Below are 19,004 nucleotides of genomic sequence, written 5' to 3' on the forward strand. Positions count from 1 at the left end.
CTCTGTGTTGTTTGTGGCGTCTTGCTTTGATTGGCAGGTAAGGGTGCACTGAACTAAACACCAACTTTACTTAAATTGTTTTTGGTTGTTTCAGTGGGCGAGAAAACCTTCAGGGTTCATTTTTACCCTTCAAGGGCTGAAACAGAACACTAGAGAACGGCATAGTTACTTGAAAAGAACTTCAATGTGGTGGTGTCTGTGGTCAAAGCGAACATCCAACTTATCGTTCAGCATCACAGATCCTGATGTGACTGACGGATTGTGTTGTTGCCGTCGCTCTCAGTTTTGTTTCTGTTGACTTGTTGGATAAATTCTCGATTTAGGAAATAAGATTTTTGTTGTTGAGCATTAGCAGACCCATTAGATGTGTTGCTGCTCTACAATCACACACTCAGCAGAAGGCCGTGTGTGAATTTCCTGCACGTCTCATGTCTGTGTGTAGGTGTAGATCCGTGAGTCGACGGTGTCTTGCGTGTTTGCAGTCTTTCTCGTGCGCGTGTGTGTGGATTATGTGTCCTGTGGGAGGCAGTTTCCTGTGCGTTTGTTCTGTCAGTCTTGATAAAGTCGGGGATATATCTGCTTTAGAACAAAGAGACACAACTCAGCAGCATCTCGCCAACTTTCCTCCTTTTTCCCCCACCCCCCCCTCGCTCTCTGTATCTCATCTCTCCTGAGACTCCCTCAACTTCCCAGGAACGCCGTCTGAGTGAAACCTGACACTAAGTCTTTCTTTTTCACGCCGAAATTTGATGGAATCTAATACAAAACTAAAAGCGGTTTGATGTGGAGCACCGAGCCAAAGTCAGGCCAAGGTTGGCTCCAGATATCTGGCAGTTATAGTTTTGATGAAAAAACAAGATGCAGACTCTCTGGTTTGTTTTCAGTCTTCTAACAAATCACTCTCCTTTTTCAAGTGGAAAAAGTTTAATTGAACAAATGGACTCCTAATTGATCACGGCAGTATTGTATGCATGTGGTTCCAGTGTTTGGAGAAGAAAGTTGCAGTTTATGTAAAACAGTTTGGAAAGATTTCATCTAACCTGTGGTTATGAATTTTACAGATATTCTTGAATTGGTCTCATGTCGTGATTATGTGTAGCTGCATTTCCAATGATTACGAAATTGCACAAATTAGATTTGTGATAATAAATTTGCCAATGGAAACATGACAATTCTGAAAAAAATGTTTTTTGAAGGCATATTGAAATTGACATATTTTGCAAAACTGCAATGGAAAGACTTTTCGAATTAAATGAGTCACGTGACCAACAACCACTGGTTGCCTTAGCTGCTGCACAGCGGGCGCCACCAGAGGTCCCACAGAAATTAGGCAAGGCAAGGCAAGGCAAGGCAAGGCAAGTTTATTTGTATAGCACAATTCGTACACAAAGTAATTCAAGGTGCTTCACAAAACAGAAAAATGCATTAAAATCACAATACATCATAGAAATAATCAACATAAAATTTACTTTAAAAGAAAAGAAAAGAAAAAAAAAAAAAAAGATTTAAAAAGAAAGGAAGGAAAGAAAAGTGCAGATAGGACCTTTCAGTCATATACACGGCTAAACAGAAATGTTTTAAGTCTAGATTTGAACATGAACACAGAAGAGGCCTGTCTTACGACTTCAGGGAGGCTGTTCCAGATTTTAGCTGCAGAATATTGAAACGCTGATTCCCCTTGTTTAGTTTTGACTCTGGGAATCAACAGGAGGCCGGCCCCTGAGGTCCTCAGAGTACGAGATGGTTCATATGGCACTAACATGTCAGAGATGTACTTTGGTGCTCGGCCATGGAGAGACTTGTACACAAGCAGAGCTGCTTTGAAGTCTATTCTTTGAGGTACAGGGAGCCAGTGCAGAGACCTGAGCACAGGACTAATGTGATCATACTTCCTGGTTCTGGTCAGGACTCGAGCAGCAGCATTCTGGATGTACTGAAGCTGTTTTACAGCTCGTTTGGACAGGCCGGTGAGCAGGCCGTTACAGTAGTCTAACCTACTGGAGACAAATGCATGAATAACTATCTCCAGGTCTGGCTTTGACACTATGTTTTTGATTTTGGCAATGTTTTTCAGATGGTAAAATGCCGCTGATGTTACTGACTTGATATGGCTGTTAAGGTTCAGGTCAGAGTCCATGATTACCCCTAGATTTCTGACTTGATTTGAGGGTTTAAGAGACAGAGAATGAAGGTAGCTGCTGACAATTTCTCTTTGTTTCTGTGGGCCAAAAACAATAACTTCGGTCTTGTCTGAGTTTAGCTGGAGATAGTTGTTCTGCATCTACGCACTGATCTGTTGGAGGCAGTGGCTGAGTGAATCCACCGGCCCATATTCACCTGTTGTCAGTGACACATAGATCTGAGTATCATCTGCATAGTTGTGATAAGAAATGTTATTACTGCGTATTAACTGCCCTAGTGGCAGCATGTAGAGGTTGAACAGAAGGGGTCCCAGGATCGATCCCTGGGGCACACCACAATTCAAGCCCATGTAGTCTGAGACACAACTCCCAATTTCAACAAAATATTTCCTGTCTTCCAGATAAGACTTGAGCCAACTTAGGGCAGATCCAGAGATGCCAACCCAGTCTTGGAGTCTGTGCAAAAGGATCCCATGATCAACAGTATCAAAGGCAGCAAATTAGAATGTAAAGTAGTGTTGGTTAAATCCGTGTTTCCGAATGACTGATAGCCTGAGTTGGTCTGTGTTTGTTCACATAATTAGGATTTAATGGAAACAGCGTACTTGCGAAATTGTGTTTTTTCGACATTTCTAGGGTTTCGACAAAGTTTTGTGCATTTGTTGTGATGGAAATGCTACCATTGGTATCAAATAGCAAGTGAGCCTGTTTACTTAAGAGAACAAAAGTTTAGGCTTTTTAGGAACATTTAAGATGTTTTTGTTTGCCAAGAAGATTTTATTACTTAAAGTAATCCAGAAATGATTTATTCATATAAATGTCCAAATTATATCATGAAAGAGTATATAGAATGTTTTAACAGAGGAGCACAGGAACAACAGCTAGAAAAAATAAAACTTTAGTCAAAACTAGATGTCTTCTTTGTATTTCAGCATCTCCCTTGGGGGGTACAGTGAATCATTTTCCTCCTTTTATCCTTCTCTGCAGCCTCCTTGCTTACACCAACCATCATCATGTCCTCCTTTCTAGAACCTCCTCTTTGGTCTTTCCTGGTAGTGCCAACCTCACCCTCATCCTCTCAACATCCAAACATCTGCATTCCTGCTGTTAAGCAGGAATGAGCTTTGTTCTTTCTGGAGTCTCTCCTTTTCCTTTTCTGTAAAGATCTCAGTCATCCAAGCCAAGAACTCACATTTCTTAAACCCAAATGGACCTTTAATGAAGTGCCTTTTTCAGATTTTCATAATTTCTATAACTTCCATCTCAGTTTTACATAAACTGAGCTAAAAATCTAAATGTACCCAGTAAGACCTCTGATTATTTGTCCCCTACCCCATCCCTGGTGGGGGGGAACCAGGCTCTCGGCAACGGAGGCCGTGTCCCTTGGGTGCCGGCTTCCCGGGCAGGGCGGACCCTCATCCATACAGGGACAGGGATCCCCGAGTTCTCTGGTGGGACCATAAGCCCATATAATTATTTTGGAGATCATGTTAACATAAGAACATCTCTTCTCCAGAGGTATGTCTTTGGTAAACAAGGTGATGCTGATGGTTGTAGCATTAACTTTGCTGATGTGGGACCTCTGCAGTCCTGATCTGCACAAACAGCTGTTGCCTTAGATACTCCAACTAATGAAGGCCTCACGTCTTGAACTCCTGACGTCTCTTTTCAGATGTAAAACTACAAACTAGAGTAACAAATGTGTATATGTGTTGGGAAATAAGGCCTTTTCGAGGAAAAAATCCAGATGTGGCAACCTGATGTCTGATTTTCAAAAAGTCGGATGAAAGATATCACATGATCCCGTTTACATGTCACCTGGGAAATCTGATATCTGAGGAAATCAGGGAAAGACCACACAGTGTGTGCATGTAGACGGCTCATGAGGGTTTAGTTTACTAACTGGTTTCTGCCATGTTTGAGCTCCATCATGCATCTACACAAGTTTGGAGAGAAAGAGCCTCACAAGAACAGCAGCTCTTCTCACAGTCGGCTCTGTTTCTCCAAGACTTGGGTGGTAAAGAAGATCCAATCTTCAACAAGTCTCACAGAACACTGCTGCATTTTCTATTATTCTAATTTCAGAAACCCAAATTCTATTTAAAAATTATGAACTGTGGGAATGACCAAAACAACAAACAAATCCTGTATCCTCGATAAAAAGACCCACTCTGATCATCCTTTGATTTATTAATCAAAATGGGTGGCAGTGGCTCAGGTGGTTGAGCAGGTCGTCCAATAATCGAAGGGTTGGTGCTTTGATCCCCGCTCCCCCCAGTAAACTGTCAAGGACACAACGAGAGTCAACTGTCTTGTCTTGTCTTGTCCCTGCCTCCAGCGTTACTCCACTGGTATGCGCATGAATGTCCCTGTGATGGTCAGAGGGGCCGTAGATGCAGACTTGTCAGCCACGCCTCTGTCAGTCTGCCGCAGGACAGCTGTGGCTACATTAGTAGCTTAGCATCACCAAGTATGAATGAGGAGCGAATGAATCAACACACTGTAAGCGCTTTGAGTGTCTGGAATAGCGCAGATAAATCTAATCCATTATTATAATAATAAGTGTTCTGAGTGGTTTTTAGTAATAATTGTCATTTTTAGCCAAAATAAAAAAAACCTGTGTCATTTGCTGCAGAACAGCAGCAGTTTATAAGAATTTGACCTCTGAGTTGTGGGCGGGACTACTGATGTCACCTATAGCTGAGAGCTCACTGTTTACACTCTCTCCCCCTAGCTTACAACCCCAACACCCCCAACCTAACACTACAGGTTCAACAAAAATGGCGAGCATTATTAGATCTAACCAGACTTACAGTTTTGAACCAGATCCCGCTCAGACAAGAAAAACATAGACGTTCATGGATCCATTTGTCTCCAAGTTGATTCATCGGAATGGAGCAGAGCAGGGAGCTTGTGGCCCGCCCAGCGGGTTTTCTGTGTCACAGATATGACTTTAAACAAACAACATTTTTTTAATAAACAAAGACTGAATAAAGACATACTCAGAAATTCAATTTTAGCCTTAATTTTCTTTATTTATGTCCTTCACATTGTCATTGGAGTTTGTCCTTACCTGAACTTGGACCAACCTTAGAACAAAGTAGTTTGACCTAAAGGGTTGACGAAAAACGACTCTTCTGACACACACGCACAGATTGAAGTTTGGAATCACAGCAATCTGTTTCTCTATAGCGCTTATAAAATCTATCTTAACTGGAGACCCTGCTGCACCCCCCGCCCCCGCCCCCAGTGTCTCTCACACCCAGATAAACTTACATTTCACTGAGTCCCCCCTCCCAAATGAAGAAGAAATCTTCCTCAAGAGCACAAAAAGAAAACAGAAAAGTAATTCCAAAAGAAAATGAGTGTGGACACAGTTCAGATGGAAACACAAAGACATGGAAAGCAGGAGATGAAGATGAGGAAGAAGAGGAACAAGGAAGCACGCCCCCCCATCCCCCTTCAAACTTTGTATAAAGATCACACAAACTTCTCTAATATGGCGGATAAGATGAATCGGTAAGGCAAAGCAGAAAGAAAGATGTTGAAAATGCATTAGATGTTTTTCATGTATGACTGCATTTTTGCTGACATTTCAGCTCCATGCTCATTAATATGGAGACCAAATTAAACTTATGATTGCTTGTTGATTTTCTCTCTGGCTCTCTCTCCGCCTTCTACTTTTTTCCTTCACTCTGCTTCTTCCATCTTAGGAAAACTGTGACCATGTGTCCTCCAGTTGTTCTTCATTTTATAAAAATCGATAATCTTTTAAAAGTGACCATTTCTCAGCTGAGATATGTATTTATTGTCAGTAAACGGGGGTCGACACAGGTCATTTCTAATGGTTTTACTTACACAAACTGGATTTTTTTTCTGTCTTGTGCTTTTCTCTGAAGCTGGAAATTGTTGGCATTTCTTTTATTTTCGTCTAGAGTTGTGCACCAAAAGTGGAAGGTGATGATAATTGTCTGTTTTCTGAGCAGAATCTGGGAAACCAGAAAGCTACAGATGTACAAAAGCTGAACTAGATCAAACCAATACTCCATAAAAATCTTCAACTTAAGGGTTTGAGGGAGGGATGTATCGGTCCGATCACTTGAACGGAAATCTGGCCTTCCTACCAGGGATCAGATATTTATTTTGATTTCATCATTATTGTGAGTACATCTTGCATTTTGTCTTAACTCAAAAACGACCTACAAAGGCATTTCAACAGAAAAAAAAAAAAATCATTTTTTTGTATCTTTTTAAGAAAAACACTTCTCTACGTGAGACATCTGCTAAGGGACCGTCTACAAAGTTCAAGCTCCAGGAAACATTGGTAAAAAAATATCCAAAATCTCTCAAAAACGTCCCAAACTAATAAAAGGGTATATTCATATGAAGACCTATTATCATATTTATGCTGCAATGATTTTAAAATCCTCATTCAATTTTTAAGAATTGAATGGAGACATAAATCACATCCAATTAAAAATCTTTAGTAGTTCTAAAGATACTCAAGTTACAGTCACCAAACTTTTCTCTTGACTAATTCTCAGCTATCACCTATTTTTAATAGTTAACAATTCGTTCGAGTTGATAGTTGCACTATTTTTACAGGATTGTTTAAGTTACTTCATAGACGTCCTCTGTTTACGTGTTAAATGATAAAAGATGGTAAAAAAAAGAAATGTTACAAATATTTTGGATCAGGACTGTATTGGCATTTCTCAAAATTAAATTCCTTTGAATCGGACTGGGGCAGAAGACACCCGATGAGGACATCCCTAGTTAGAGCATGGTGCAGCAAGGGCTGTCCTCTGAACCACAGCACCAGAGCAGAGTGGACTGTGACAGAAACAGCTCTGATGGACCAGGAAACCCGTAAACCACCTGGAAGCATGTTTTTCTGCCATAATGAAGTTATTGTTGAAGTTTTGTCAAAGCGCTAACTCGGGTTTGCTTTCAGGAACAACACAGGTCAGACTTTTATTTTGAAGTTTTGTCTTTAAACTGCGCACACATCCCCTCCGTTAAGAAACACGTGTGCGAACAAGGACCGACTCCAGGTCAGACATGACGATGTAATGGATCGTAGTGGATCCAGTTGATCTTATGTCTAGATCTCATTTTAGTGCTTCTGACTGGATCTGCCTGCTGGGCTGTGGTGCAGTGGTTTTTGAGCTGTGTTAGGAGGCAGGTTTGTGTTTACTCAGACTCAAAGAGCAACTTGGTGACTAAATCAGAGGTTCAGGATCAAGTCCAATGATGGTTTGGGGATCTGCATGACCCATGGAGGATCTGCGTGACCCGTGGAGGATCTGTATGATCCATGGAGGATCTGCATGACCCGTGGAGGATCTGTATGATCCATGGAGGATCTGTATGATCCATGGAGGATCTGCATGACCCATGGAGGATCTGCATGACCCATGGAGGATCTGTGTAACCTATGGAGGATCTGCATGACCCGTGGAGGATCTGTATGATCCATGGAGGATCTGTATGATCCATGGAGGATCTGTATGATCCGTGGAGGATCTGTATGATCCGTGGAGGATCTGCATGACCCGTGGAGGATCTGTATGATCCATGGAGGATCTGTATGATCCATGGAGGATCTGCATGATCCATGGAGGATCTGTATGATCCGTGGAGGATCTGTATGATCCATGGAGGATCTGCATGACCCGTGGAGGATCTGTATGATCCATGGAGGATCTGTATGTCCCATGTCCGGATGGCGGACATTTCTGGAGCCCCTCTTTTTCAGGTGATTTGTGTGGTCCTGTTCCTGAGTGTCCGAGACCTTAGCTCTTCCCGTTTGTCCGAATGTGGATTAGTTTGACGGGAGAAATCTTCCTTCACTCCTCTCACTGCAGACAGGAGACGGTGAACCTCCTCTGTTGGTGTCTTTTCTGCTCAGTTCGTCCTTGCATGGAAATTGACTGGAGGCTTGAATAGATCACAACTATCCATCCATGCCCCCCCACCCCCACTGCTCCCCATTTTTCTCCAAGATTCCTCTCTCAGCACTTATCTCAAACTTCGGATCTCATGCATTTTAATCGTCTTCCTCTCTCCTTCTTTCCCTCTTTCCTTTGATTTTGGATCAGTGACATCCTTCACGCAAACAAAGAAAACAACAACAAAACAACACCCCCCCTCTCTGCCCCTCCTCCCCTCAGCTCCATGTCTCCTCTTTAAATCAATATTTGCCATCAGCAAATAAATTGCATAATTTCCTGACTGCTGGAGGAATGTGATGCCAACATATTTGCCCTCAACTCGTCTGTTTCTGCTGTTGGTCCTTGTTTCCGTGGCGCGGCTATTAGCTAAGTGAAGGGGATGAATGGCCATGAGGCGCCGAGTGATAGCATCTCCATCAGAAACGTTGACGTTGAAAAATGGCCACTGCCTCTTTGATGACAGCGCAGCAAAACACACATATACATTCATCCATAAAAACACACACACACACACACACAGAAGACACATTTAAATATTCAAATGGGCCCCAGAGTTAATGATAAACAACAAGGGAAGAGTGGAATCAAGCAGCTATCGTTGCAGAAAATGAAAAGAGGGAAAGGGAAGATGCAGAATTAAGCAAAAAAAAAAGACAAACACAATGGGATGGGTGCGACAAGAAAACAGCAAATAAGGCAAATAGAAACAGGAGGGGAAGCGAATTTACAGTAAAAAAATATATAAGGGAAGAGTTTTGAGCGTTATTTAAGAAACCAGCAACCACAACAAAGAAAAAACATTTCAGACATAAACCTTTAGAAAGTCCTTTTTCTATCCATATCAGAGTTCTACAGCAAAATGATTGGAGAGAGGAACCAGCAGGCGGAAGGAGAGGAGAAAACAGAAGCTGCTGGGCTTTTTTAGGAGGAATTTTGTGTTTCTATCAAAGAAGCTGTTCTATTTGTTTTTTTTTTACCAGGAAAAGCGGAACTTAAAGACAACTATTTTGACTTCAGTTGCTTTTCAATGCTTAAATGTTATTTGTTGAAATGATTTAATGCATACTAAATGAAAACAACAGAGGACAGAGCATGGAGACGGCAGGATTGAAATCAGAGCCTCTGCTCTGGGAAGAACCCGCCTCACCTCCTCATCGCCTCTTCAGGGTCAAAGTACCAACAAGATACTTTTTAGTCCCATGAAAAAAAGGTTTCAGAAATGGAAGCTTGAAAAAGGACTTAAAGGAAACCTTATGATTCAACCATTAAGCACGGACAGGTCATGCTCAACGGTCCGGCAGAGTTTGGACCAAATGTATCAAAAATGTCTGATTACTTCAAATTAAAATATCAAATTTTTAGCAGTTTTGATGGTCAATTTCTGTTCTAAAGAGGTTTCTGTGGAATCACTTCCACACTAAGCTGCTTCCATTGTGTTGAGGCTTTTCATTATGAGAAGCTCAGCGTTCCACTGAACCCCAGACAGCTGGGAATGAAAGGGAAAGCACAGGAAGATCAGAGTCTGCTGGTGACAGCTTCCTCTACAAGAGTCATTCCACCACTGTACCCCCCATACAAATACACGCAGATGATTGACAGGTGTATCCTCTCCATATTGTTCATGGGTTTGAAAATGTTCCTTTCTAAAAGTTTTACTTTAAACAATTAGGGAGAGAGGATTTAAGTTCAATGTTTAGCCTGCAGACTCCACGGTGGCGCAGTGCTCAGCACCTTCACCTCCATGTGAGAAGTTGCTGGTTCAAGTACCGGCTGGGACCTTTTTAAGTGGTGTCTGCAAGTTGTCCTCGTACATGTGTGGGTTCTCTCCGGGCACTCCAGTTTTCTCCCACAGCCCCAAAACATACTACATGATTGATTACTCTAAATGGTCCCTAGATGTGACTAAGAGTGTGTGATTGTGTAACCCTGTAACAGACTGGAGCCTGTCCAGGATTCACCCCGCCTTCCCCCAACAGTAGCTGGGACAGCCCTGTGACACCGGAAGGGATACAGCGGGTTAAGAAAATAAATGTCGGCTTATCGTTCACTCTTATCTTATCTTGATTGGAAAAAGCAAAAAGAAATCACTGAATTTACAGACATAGACTCCTGCATGTGTCATAATATTAATTTATCCGTTTATTGTCTATTAAAACTGCAAGTCTGCAGCTTCAAAGAACTAAGTGACTTCAAAACTCTTTCAAATGACCACTGAGGATTTATCTAGACTATAATTACAGGTGCAGATCGTCTATCATCTGGCATCATGATAGGAATTGCCTTTGCCTGCTGTCCTGTGACGCTCGGTGTGTGGTTCTTCTGCAGAGCAGCCACTGCGACATGATGATGATGGAGGGCAGGAGGACTGGCCTGCTGAGCCGAGCTGCTGCTCTGAGGAGCTCAGGAACTGCACTCCCCACCACCTTCCACGTCAGGATGCACAAACTAACACAAACGTGGAAACAACTAGAGGTAAACACAAACACACACACATTCTGACAAACCAACCAAACAGAGTTTCTTTCTTGAAAAATGATGGGACAGAGAGAAAAAACGTGCAGGATGTAAAAACAGTAAAACAAAATCAGCTAAGTGTGTTTAAAAGTGTCTACAGCGGCTTTTTAAATGAAACAACATGCAATGACAGAGCAGGAAGTTTCAAAGTTAAAGAGATACAGCCTGCAATGGATCATATAACGCTTTGGGGTTGTTTTTGAGACGAATGTATATTATAATACGCTTAAAAGCTCTAAAAGTTGAATTTCAGTGATATAGGCTCTTCAATATCCAGTTGCTTATTACCCATGAACGTGCGTGTTTTGAACGTGGAAGCCCAAAACGTGCATTTACGCATGTTTGCATAGACTTTTCAATGGAATTGGTTGGTTGAACTCGTTCTCAAGTCTCCAGTAACAGACTTGAGGCAACAGTGCTGAGAGAGGAGGAAAACAGAACCCAACTGAACACCAAACATGACACCACAGAGGCACCAATCCTCACCCCATCATTCTAATCAACCAACGCTTCCCACTGCTGCCTCAGACCTGCAGGACAGCCAGCAGCTGGACTTCAGGGTTCTGCTCCAGAAAACAAACCAACGACTCTTCGAGTTGAGTTTAGGCTTTAGAGCACAGATGACGACCCATATTCCTCATCCTTACAAGATAGTTCAACTACAAATCTTAAACGCTGCGATAGTTTTTCTCTACGACGGAGTTTTAGGGCTACCAAAAAAAACAACAACTCTCAAATCTCGTAACTTTACGAGATTTTAAGTCATAAATTTATGAGAGAAACGTGAACGCCTCGCAGCAGCAGAGCAGACGACTAAACTTAGTTTTACTGGTGAGCTGAATGTTTATTGATAACGTTCAAATGTCTGGAAGCTCATTTGCTTGATTTACAATTTATTAAAGTTTTATTTATTGATGGGTAGTTTGCAGGATCCCTGCAGCCCGATGAAGCCATCGGTATCCCTGCAGCTGTCCACTTCAATCCTTTCTTCCTCCATTAAAGACAAGATCTCTTCGTCTGTGTGACGTTTCCGTCTGAGGAGGAGCAGCACTATTTGGCATTTTCAACGTTCTTATGCTAATATAACAGACTATTTTGGTGTTTTCCCTCGTTAATCTATGACTTTTTTCTCTTAAATTTACGAGATTTTAAGTCGTAATTAAAAAAAAACTTTTTTTTGTAAACTGGCCCTAAAACTCTGTCGTATTTCTCTAACGAAACAATTTCCTTTTATATTTGCGGGAGAAAAGCCGCTTTTGTTTGAAATAAAAAATAAAAACCAAAAGCGACTCCAGTGTCGACAAGCAGATTGGGATTATCTCTTCTTCCCAACAGCTGCGCAAATGACATGCTCAAAATGTGATGAGTGAACTGTCCTCCGGCACACAGCCCGCCCTTTCATCGATCGGCACATTTCTAAACGTACTTAATTAATGGCGTGTAGGTATTGATTGATGTGTTACTTTACATAATGGATTATTGACAGCAGGAGTCCCCTCAATCCCTCTCTGCTCTGTCTTCTTTTGTTGTTGGCAGAAAGTACTCTCTGAGCATTCAGGACCGCGTTCTTTTGAGCAAAAGCTGCCTTTGAACGTGAACCCTCTGCTGTTGGGAGGCGGGGGCGTTCCCGCAGAGGAACCGCCCTCGGTCCTGTCCCCGCTGACCACCTCGCTGCTGGAGCAGCTGGAGGCTCGTATCAAGGAGCTGAAGGCCTGGCTGCGGGACACTGAGCTCCTCATCTTCAACTCCTGCCAGAAACAGGACAAGAACGTCACCGAGCAGCTGCAGAGCTTCCAGGTAGGATCGTCAGTGTCAGGGCGTTCTGCTGCTGGAGCAGAACTAAAGTACTGTTTCAAATGATTGTCTCCATCCGCTGCTGTTCTCTTCTGCAGTTTGGAATTCAGAAAATCAAGGCTTTTCTTTAGTTCTTTGGAGTATTTATCATCTAAAACTGAGGAGGAAAATAATTCGGGTTTGGACAAACTTTAGGACATCTCTTGTTCTGTTTGCAGGCCCTGACAAGCCATATAAACCTGCAGAGAAAAAGATCAAATAAACTGCTATAAATGCATCCTCAAAGATGCCCAGATGCTGCTCAGAGGCTGAAAGCCATGCCAGGCAATGCTGGTGTTTCAGTTTGGTTTCACTGCCATGCTCCTCACTTTCCTGCAGATCAAGACAGAGTCGGACAGTCCGGAGTAGAACTAAAGGCTTATCTAATATTCAATAAATGAGACAAAGGCAAACTATGGCGGACACAAAGCAGGAAATTTGTGAGCTTCAGGATAGAGAAACCTTTTCTGCAAACAAGTGAAAAGTGGGATGCTGGACAGCCGGTCGTGTTGTAACTGGAGCCTGAAAACGAGCTGGATGAAGGTTAGGCTATAGGTAAGGCTATTCAATGATGATAACTTAAAAGTACAAAGATCCTCTCACACAAGCTGCCCCTCTGAGGAGGGGGGCTGACCACACATCATATACGATGATGGAGGATGAACTACAATGACGTGTAGTGGAGGAGGAAAGCATTCAGAGATCCAGAAGATCCAAGAAATGCTGGAAAAGCCTGTTCTCAGAACAGGAAAGATGCTGTAGCAACAATCGTCTCCAACCACTGAGCTGTGGACCAGAACCAGCTCAGTGGTTCATTTAGTACCGGGCCACAGAAAAAAGAACACGTAACTCACATTGTTTTTGTTTTACTAATTGTAAAGAAAGTTTTACTACTGGGTTCTCTCCTCCACATCGGTCTTGAGACTGTAAATAAGAACAAGACTCAGTGACCCCTCCGCCCTGGTGTTCCAAACAGGAAGCAGCTACTAGCTCCAAGAAGCCAAAGAAGTTCTAGTAATTGAAGTTATAAACTGACAAATCAAACGCCTCAATAAAAGTATGTGGTGCCTGCTGGATCCGTCTTTCCAAGTGTTTCATTGACAGATTTCAGACCAATCGCTGCTTACTGACGTTATCTGGCTCCAACACGACGGCGTCCATATCACGCAAAAGCAACTGTATGGAGTTCATATTGGTTAGGGCTGGAAGTAAACCTTATTCTATGGGTGACGTCACACTCAATAACTCAGTCCAGTTCTCATATACAGTCAATGGTAACACGCCTTCTCATTGGTCACGTGTCTTAAATGCCATTGCTTCCTTCTTAAAGAAGCTTCTATGACTGCTAAGAAATTAATTAATCTAAGGAATAAATTAATTTAAAGAACTAGTAAATCTGGATTAAACCAACTGAACCAGTCCTACTGGACATGTGGATTTCTTGTTCCTTTTTATACCAAACCCTCTCTGCATAGTGAATGGCTCCCAATAATCTAATGATGGGCCAATGTGTCTGCACGATTTTCAGATATCCAAGCCCTTCTCACGACTGATTGGTTCAAGTATGTCAAGCCAATTAGAAGATGCCAGATTATGGTATGTTTAAGAACATTCGAAAAAGCGGCACAAAGCCTGGAGTGGCCTATGCCTGATTGTTACGGTTGCGCTGCTAGACAGGTTCCAAACTTGTTGGATTTTTGTTTTTTGTCCCCGTTTATTATTATATTGGTTTATGATGGTTGTACCATTCTTTTTTGTTTCATTCATCCGCCAAGCATTAGAAGTTCTGCGAGGAGGAAGTTGGTGCCTGGTTTTCAGCCTCCATTTTAACAGTTATGGGAAAATCTAAAATCACATTTAAATGGATCCTAAACAAAATCTAGAGATGAAAGAAAATATTTTAAAGAGGATGAAAACTCAATGAAACAAAGTTTCTGATTTGTGAAAACATATAAATGAGACAATTTTTCGAAAGCAAAGCTACATTCAACAACGTTAGCACACAGAGTATTCCTCTGTGACAAAAACCAATGTTCAAAATCCAACGTTTCTCCTGTTTTTCATCTCTTTAGCAGTAATTAAAGTAAAGTGGTCTTGTGCTATATAGCGGTTTACATTTCGCTGTCTTGCTGTTTCCCAGCCTTTTTCAATGCAGTTTTGCGTTCTTCTTTCTTTTTTAAACTGCAGACTTTGTTCTGGGCCCTGATTGGCTGTTGACTTTGTCAATCGATCTCCTTCGTCCGGCGTCTTCTGTTCAGAATGCGTGCAGTTTGATAAATCTCCATAAATCTTGGTGTTGGACGACTGGTTAACCCATTAGACCTCATCTGTCTGAAAACTAGGTCAATAAAGTCTTGAAACCAAAGGTAGCGGCTTGGGAGGTGAGGTGAGGGGGGGTCACTGTAAATCTTTAAGAACGTTTTTGGGTCCTTTAACCTTTGTTGTGTAACTTTATCTGTCTCTGGTTTGACTTCCTTCTTGCCTGATGAGATCATATGCAAGAGCAAGTACTCAAGGCGTACATGCATACCTGTGAGTTACTGCTAAGTCTAATAATGCATCTTCTTAACGAGGCCAAATGTTAGCGGGGCTCTTCTCCAACAAAGATGTATCGAGGAAACAGCAGTTAGCCTTAAAGCCGACAGACTATAACAGGATATTAATCAGCTCACATCACACAGTGAATGTCTGATTAGACCGGCCCCGCTGGGTGACTGACAGGTGGAGTCACAGATATACACACACGTGCACATGTACGTGCACTTACCCTCTACACATAGGGCAATTTAAGTATGTATATGGACCCTCGCGTGCTGGAAAGTTCATCCGCTCTCGGTAAACATAAGATGAATAAAAACATGGTGAAGAGTGACACAAACTGTGCAGGCGCACAAAACCAGATACGACCACAAGACCCCTGTAAAAGCAAAAAAACAGAATACGATGTTATGCTGAGTCTCATAACATTGAATTCCTCATATGATACAGCTGAAAACTGATAAGTAAATGTACTGATGGACCATTAAAAGCACAAACTAGACCTCAGTCTTTTCATACAGTAATCATGAGAAGGATTTCTGCTTTAATCACATTTTACAAACAGCCTGTCTATGTACAATCCTCCACAACAAGCCGTGAAAGTTGGCAAACAAACCAAGAAGGGTTGGAAGAAGATAGACAGCGTCTCAACAGAAACAGAGCTTCCGAAAACAGGGACTGAACCCAAGCAGCATCCTCTGTCCTGATGTCATGCTGTGTTAGGTGTAGTTATCTGTGCTAAGATTCAGTGTCATTCAACTTCAATGCTGACAAGGAACGTTTAGGCCTCTAAAGGGCTTCCAGGGGGAGTTGGACAATAAATTCACCTCAGTCTGGAACGAGGATGAACATTAGGCCCTACTGGACCATCAGTATGTGGAGCAGAGGTCGACCTCTGATCGCGGGTTTGATTCCACCTTGCCCACAATGCGTCGAAGTGTGCTTGGGCAAGACACCGAACCATTAGTGTGTGAACGTGTGTGTGAAGGGTTGAATGGAACTGTGACTATAAAGCATTTTAGGCTTCAAGAAGGTAGTAAAGCGCTATTTAGTTATACGCCATTTACCATTTTCCTTTTTGGGGGGGGTTCTGTTAAAAGACGTAAAGGGCTTACTCACAAAAAATAGCCACAAAGCGGTATTTTGATCCATTCCTGTAAAAACCTGCTCTCTGATCACCAGCCCCTCCCATCCACAAGAACGATCTCCGGCCCCGCCTCCAGGCCAACACACACATATTTTCTCCGTGGAGCTTGCAGTGATCGTGAAAATAGCTTTAATTTTATATGCACGAAATGCACAACCATCTTGCTGTCACCAAGTTCAGATTTTGTCTGTTTTTCGTGGGCGAAACGGAGACAGGCTGCCGAGGCCAGCTCTAGGTTGATGTCATGAAATGGGCGGTACCAACACGGAGAGAAAGGCGGAGCCTCAGAGATCGAGTCGTCTACTTCCAGGAAGGTCATTACAAGAATTTCATTAAAAAAATGTTTTTTAGTATATCAAAGGTAGTTTATAATCATATATTTGGATATTGTTTACTCTGAATGGTTTAGGAAAAGCATGATATCGGCTCTTTAAAGTTAGTGAAAGGATGAGACAAGTGGAAGGAGGAGAACAGGGCAAACATCTGAATAAAAATGGAACAGAAATGAATGTATTTTTTTTAAACTATTGGACGATTTTGTTCCTGTGACAGGATTACGATTTACCCGCTGAAATATCTAAACCGGATATTTTCTAGATCTTCAGTTCATCTTTGGAAAGTTTGACAGAAGTTTACAAAAAAAATAATGAGGAGAGTATCAGAGTGACCTAACAATCAGAAGTCGTTTGTGTACGACGTGGTTTTGACTTTCTGGTGTGTGACAGAATCTAACCATCACTCAAGCTGTAAGCAGCTTAGTATTGATGTGGCTGCAAAGCAGCTTCAGTGCTGTGTGCAAACATAGTTCCACAAACATATTTGTACACGCAGGAACACACACAGTCCTGCAGCCCTAATGATGAAACTGGATGAAATGAGAGTTGATCTGAAGAAAGTCAGCCTCTTACTTTTGATCATTGTCACAACTCTCAGTGGGAATCCATTGATTTCTGGCAGAAAGAGGCTGTGAGCATCTGGAGAAATGAAGATTGGAAGTATTGATAGCAGTCATTTGTATGGAGAGACGGAAGGAGCTGCATTTCAACAGAAGTCAACTCCATTTCAGCAATCGTCTGTCTGTTTTTGACGTTTGGACCCATGAATAGCTTCAATTTCTGCACTGCAGTTTATTAATGTGTAGCTGTATGAAAAAGCCCCCCCCCCCCGCGCACACACACGTTTGTAATTTAAACCTCTAAAGAATAAGTAGGGATGGTTTGGAGAGAACGGCATCTGAATTAGTGGCAGGCCTTCAGGATCCACATCGACACAGAAAAGGTTCAATGAACTGTGGAGTTCTGAACCAGGTAACGCCTGGTAGATTTATGCCTTAGTCACATGAACCCCATACAGGGGGTACTGTGGGTTGCCCTGCAGAGGGTCAGGTGCGGACGCATCCTAAGGGAGGCACAGGTGTGTCTTGCGGTTCCCTTGAGGCTCGCACGGCTGCTTTAAGGGTTGTCTTGCGTGTGGTAAGAATATCATGAAGTATTTGTAGGGAAATCGTAAGTTACAGGCACCTACAAGCTTATGGTGTAGGCTGTCGTACGGTGCCCTGACGTTGCACTGGAGTTGTTAGTACAGTGCACACACCAGCCCCACACGGAATGTGCACGTGATTACGTAAGTGCCCATAGGATGTCCAAGCAAATTATGCGCTAATTGTCTAATTTCCTCATTTTTATCAGTCAGGCTGTGCATGCTACGGGTGCTCAAGGAACATGCACCTATCACGTGAACAGCACCAACAGGATCCTTGCACAGTGTGTAGGTCTTAGGGGGGGTGGTTGGAAAAAAAAATCAGTGCAATGCGTCTGTCCCTCACCTGCTTCACCTTTACTTACCCTTAAATGTAGTGTTTGGTCAATGTGTTCTCACCCAACTCAAATATGGACACATGGACAGCCCCCCCCCCATGTAACATGGGGACGCTTTGGCCGAGCCCACCTTGTCGTTTTTCGATAGGTTGTAAATAAGAGATCCTGAAACGCTTGTGCTAGATTCACATTTTCAACCATACAAGTAATTTCACGTTAATTCCTTTTTTATACCAATGGGAGACCTGCTTTCAGACTTTATTAGGGAAAAGAAAAACACATTTTCTTTTCTTTTCTTTTTCTTTTTCTTCTTCTTATTAAGGCTGAAGTCAGAATCTGTAAAACTTTACCAAAGTCATTCCATTGGATCAGGAACCACGTCAATGATGAGGCGGGCTCACCCTAAGTGTCAATATGTGACGCGAAGAGGGGTCCTTACCATGCATTCATCTATGAAAGGTTGGGGGGAGAATGTGTTAGTTTGATACAACCTGACACCCGCAGCGTGCCTCAGAAAAAATGAGCATGAACGTTTGTCTACGTCCTCACTGAGTGATCTACAAGCTTCAAATTTCCTGCGGGCCACCTGCCTCGTGCAGGTCTTCCTACTTCTCACTTGCAGACAGTCCACATCCACCCATGAGGGTTTAGTCATGTTTGAGGTCAGCTGAAATGACTGATACCCATCAAATTTCCCTTTAGTTTTCAATGCTACATTTGTACTGTTTTTTTTCTTTTTTTTGCTCCTCTCCTCTATCTCTCCAGCACTCTTATTCCTGCCCCCCCAATCCCCCAATGTGGCACTCTGAGGCAGGTATTGAGAGCCCTCACCCCCTATTGACCTCTGTTGGCTGATGGTAAATGTTAAATAGGATCTAATACTTGTGTATCACTTTTTTAACCTAAAAGCACTTTAAAAAATGTGCACTCACATTTATAAGCATGTATAAATATACTAAATTCAAAGGAGTTTATAATCTGTCCACATTTATAATGATTTTTTTATAAGAGTGATTGTTTCAAAGAATAAAGAAAAATGTGAACAAATTCAGCAGAGTGA

The 19,004-nt window shown here is 42.3% G+C and overlaps 1 protein-coding gene across 6 annotated transcripts in view; it reads left to right on the plus strand.

Moving 5' to 3' along the window:
- Positions 1 to 19,004, plus strand: part of akap6 (A-kinase anchoring protein 6) — a 234,481-nt gene that overhangs the window by 174,183 nt on the left and 41,294 nt on the right. For all 6 annotated transcript variants that reach the window (XM_020713576.2, XM_020713577.2, XM_020713573.2 and 3 more), the window contains 2 exons: positions 10,421 to 10,567; positions 12,146 to 12,406. In XM_020713576.2, the coding sequence (XP_020569235.1) occupies positions 10,421 to 10,567; positions 12,146 to 12,406 (408 nt within the window). The remainder of the gene's footprint in view (positions 1 to 10,420; positions 10,568 to 12,145; positions 12,407 to 19,004) is intronic.

Source organism: Oryzias latipes, chromosome 22 (genome assembly GCF_002234675.1).
Source record: "Oryzias latipes chromosome 22, ASM223467v1".
Lineage (NCBI taxonomy): Eukaryota > Metazoa > Chordata > Actinopteri > Beloniformes > Adrianichthyidae > Oryzias > Oryzias latipes.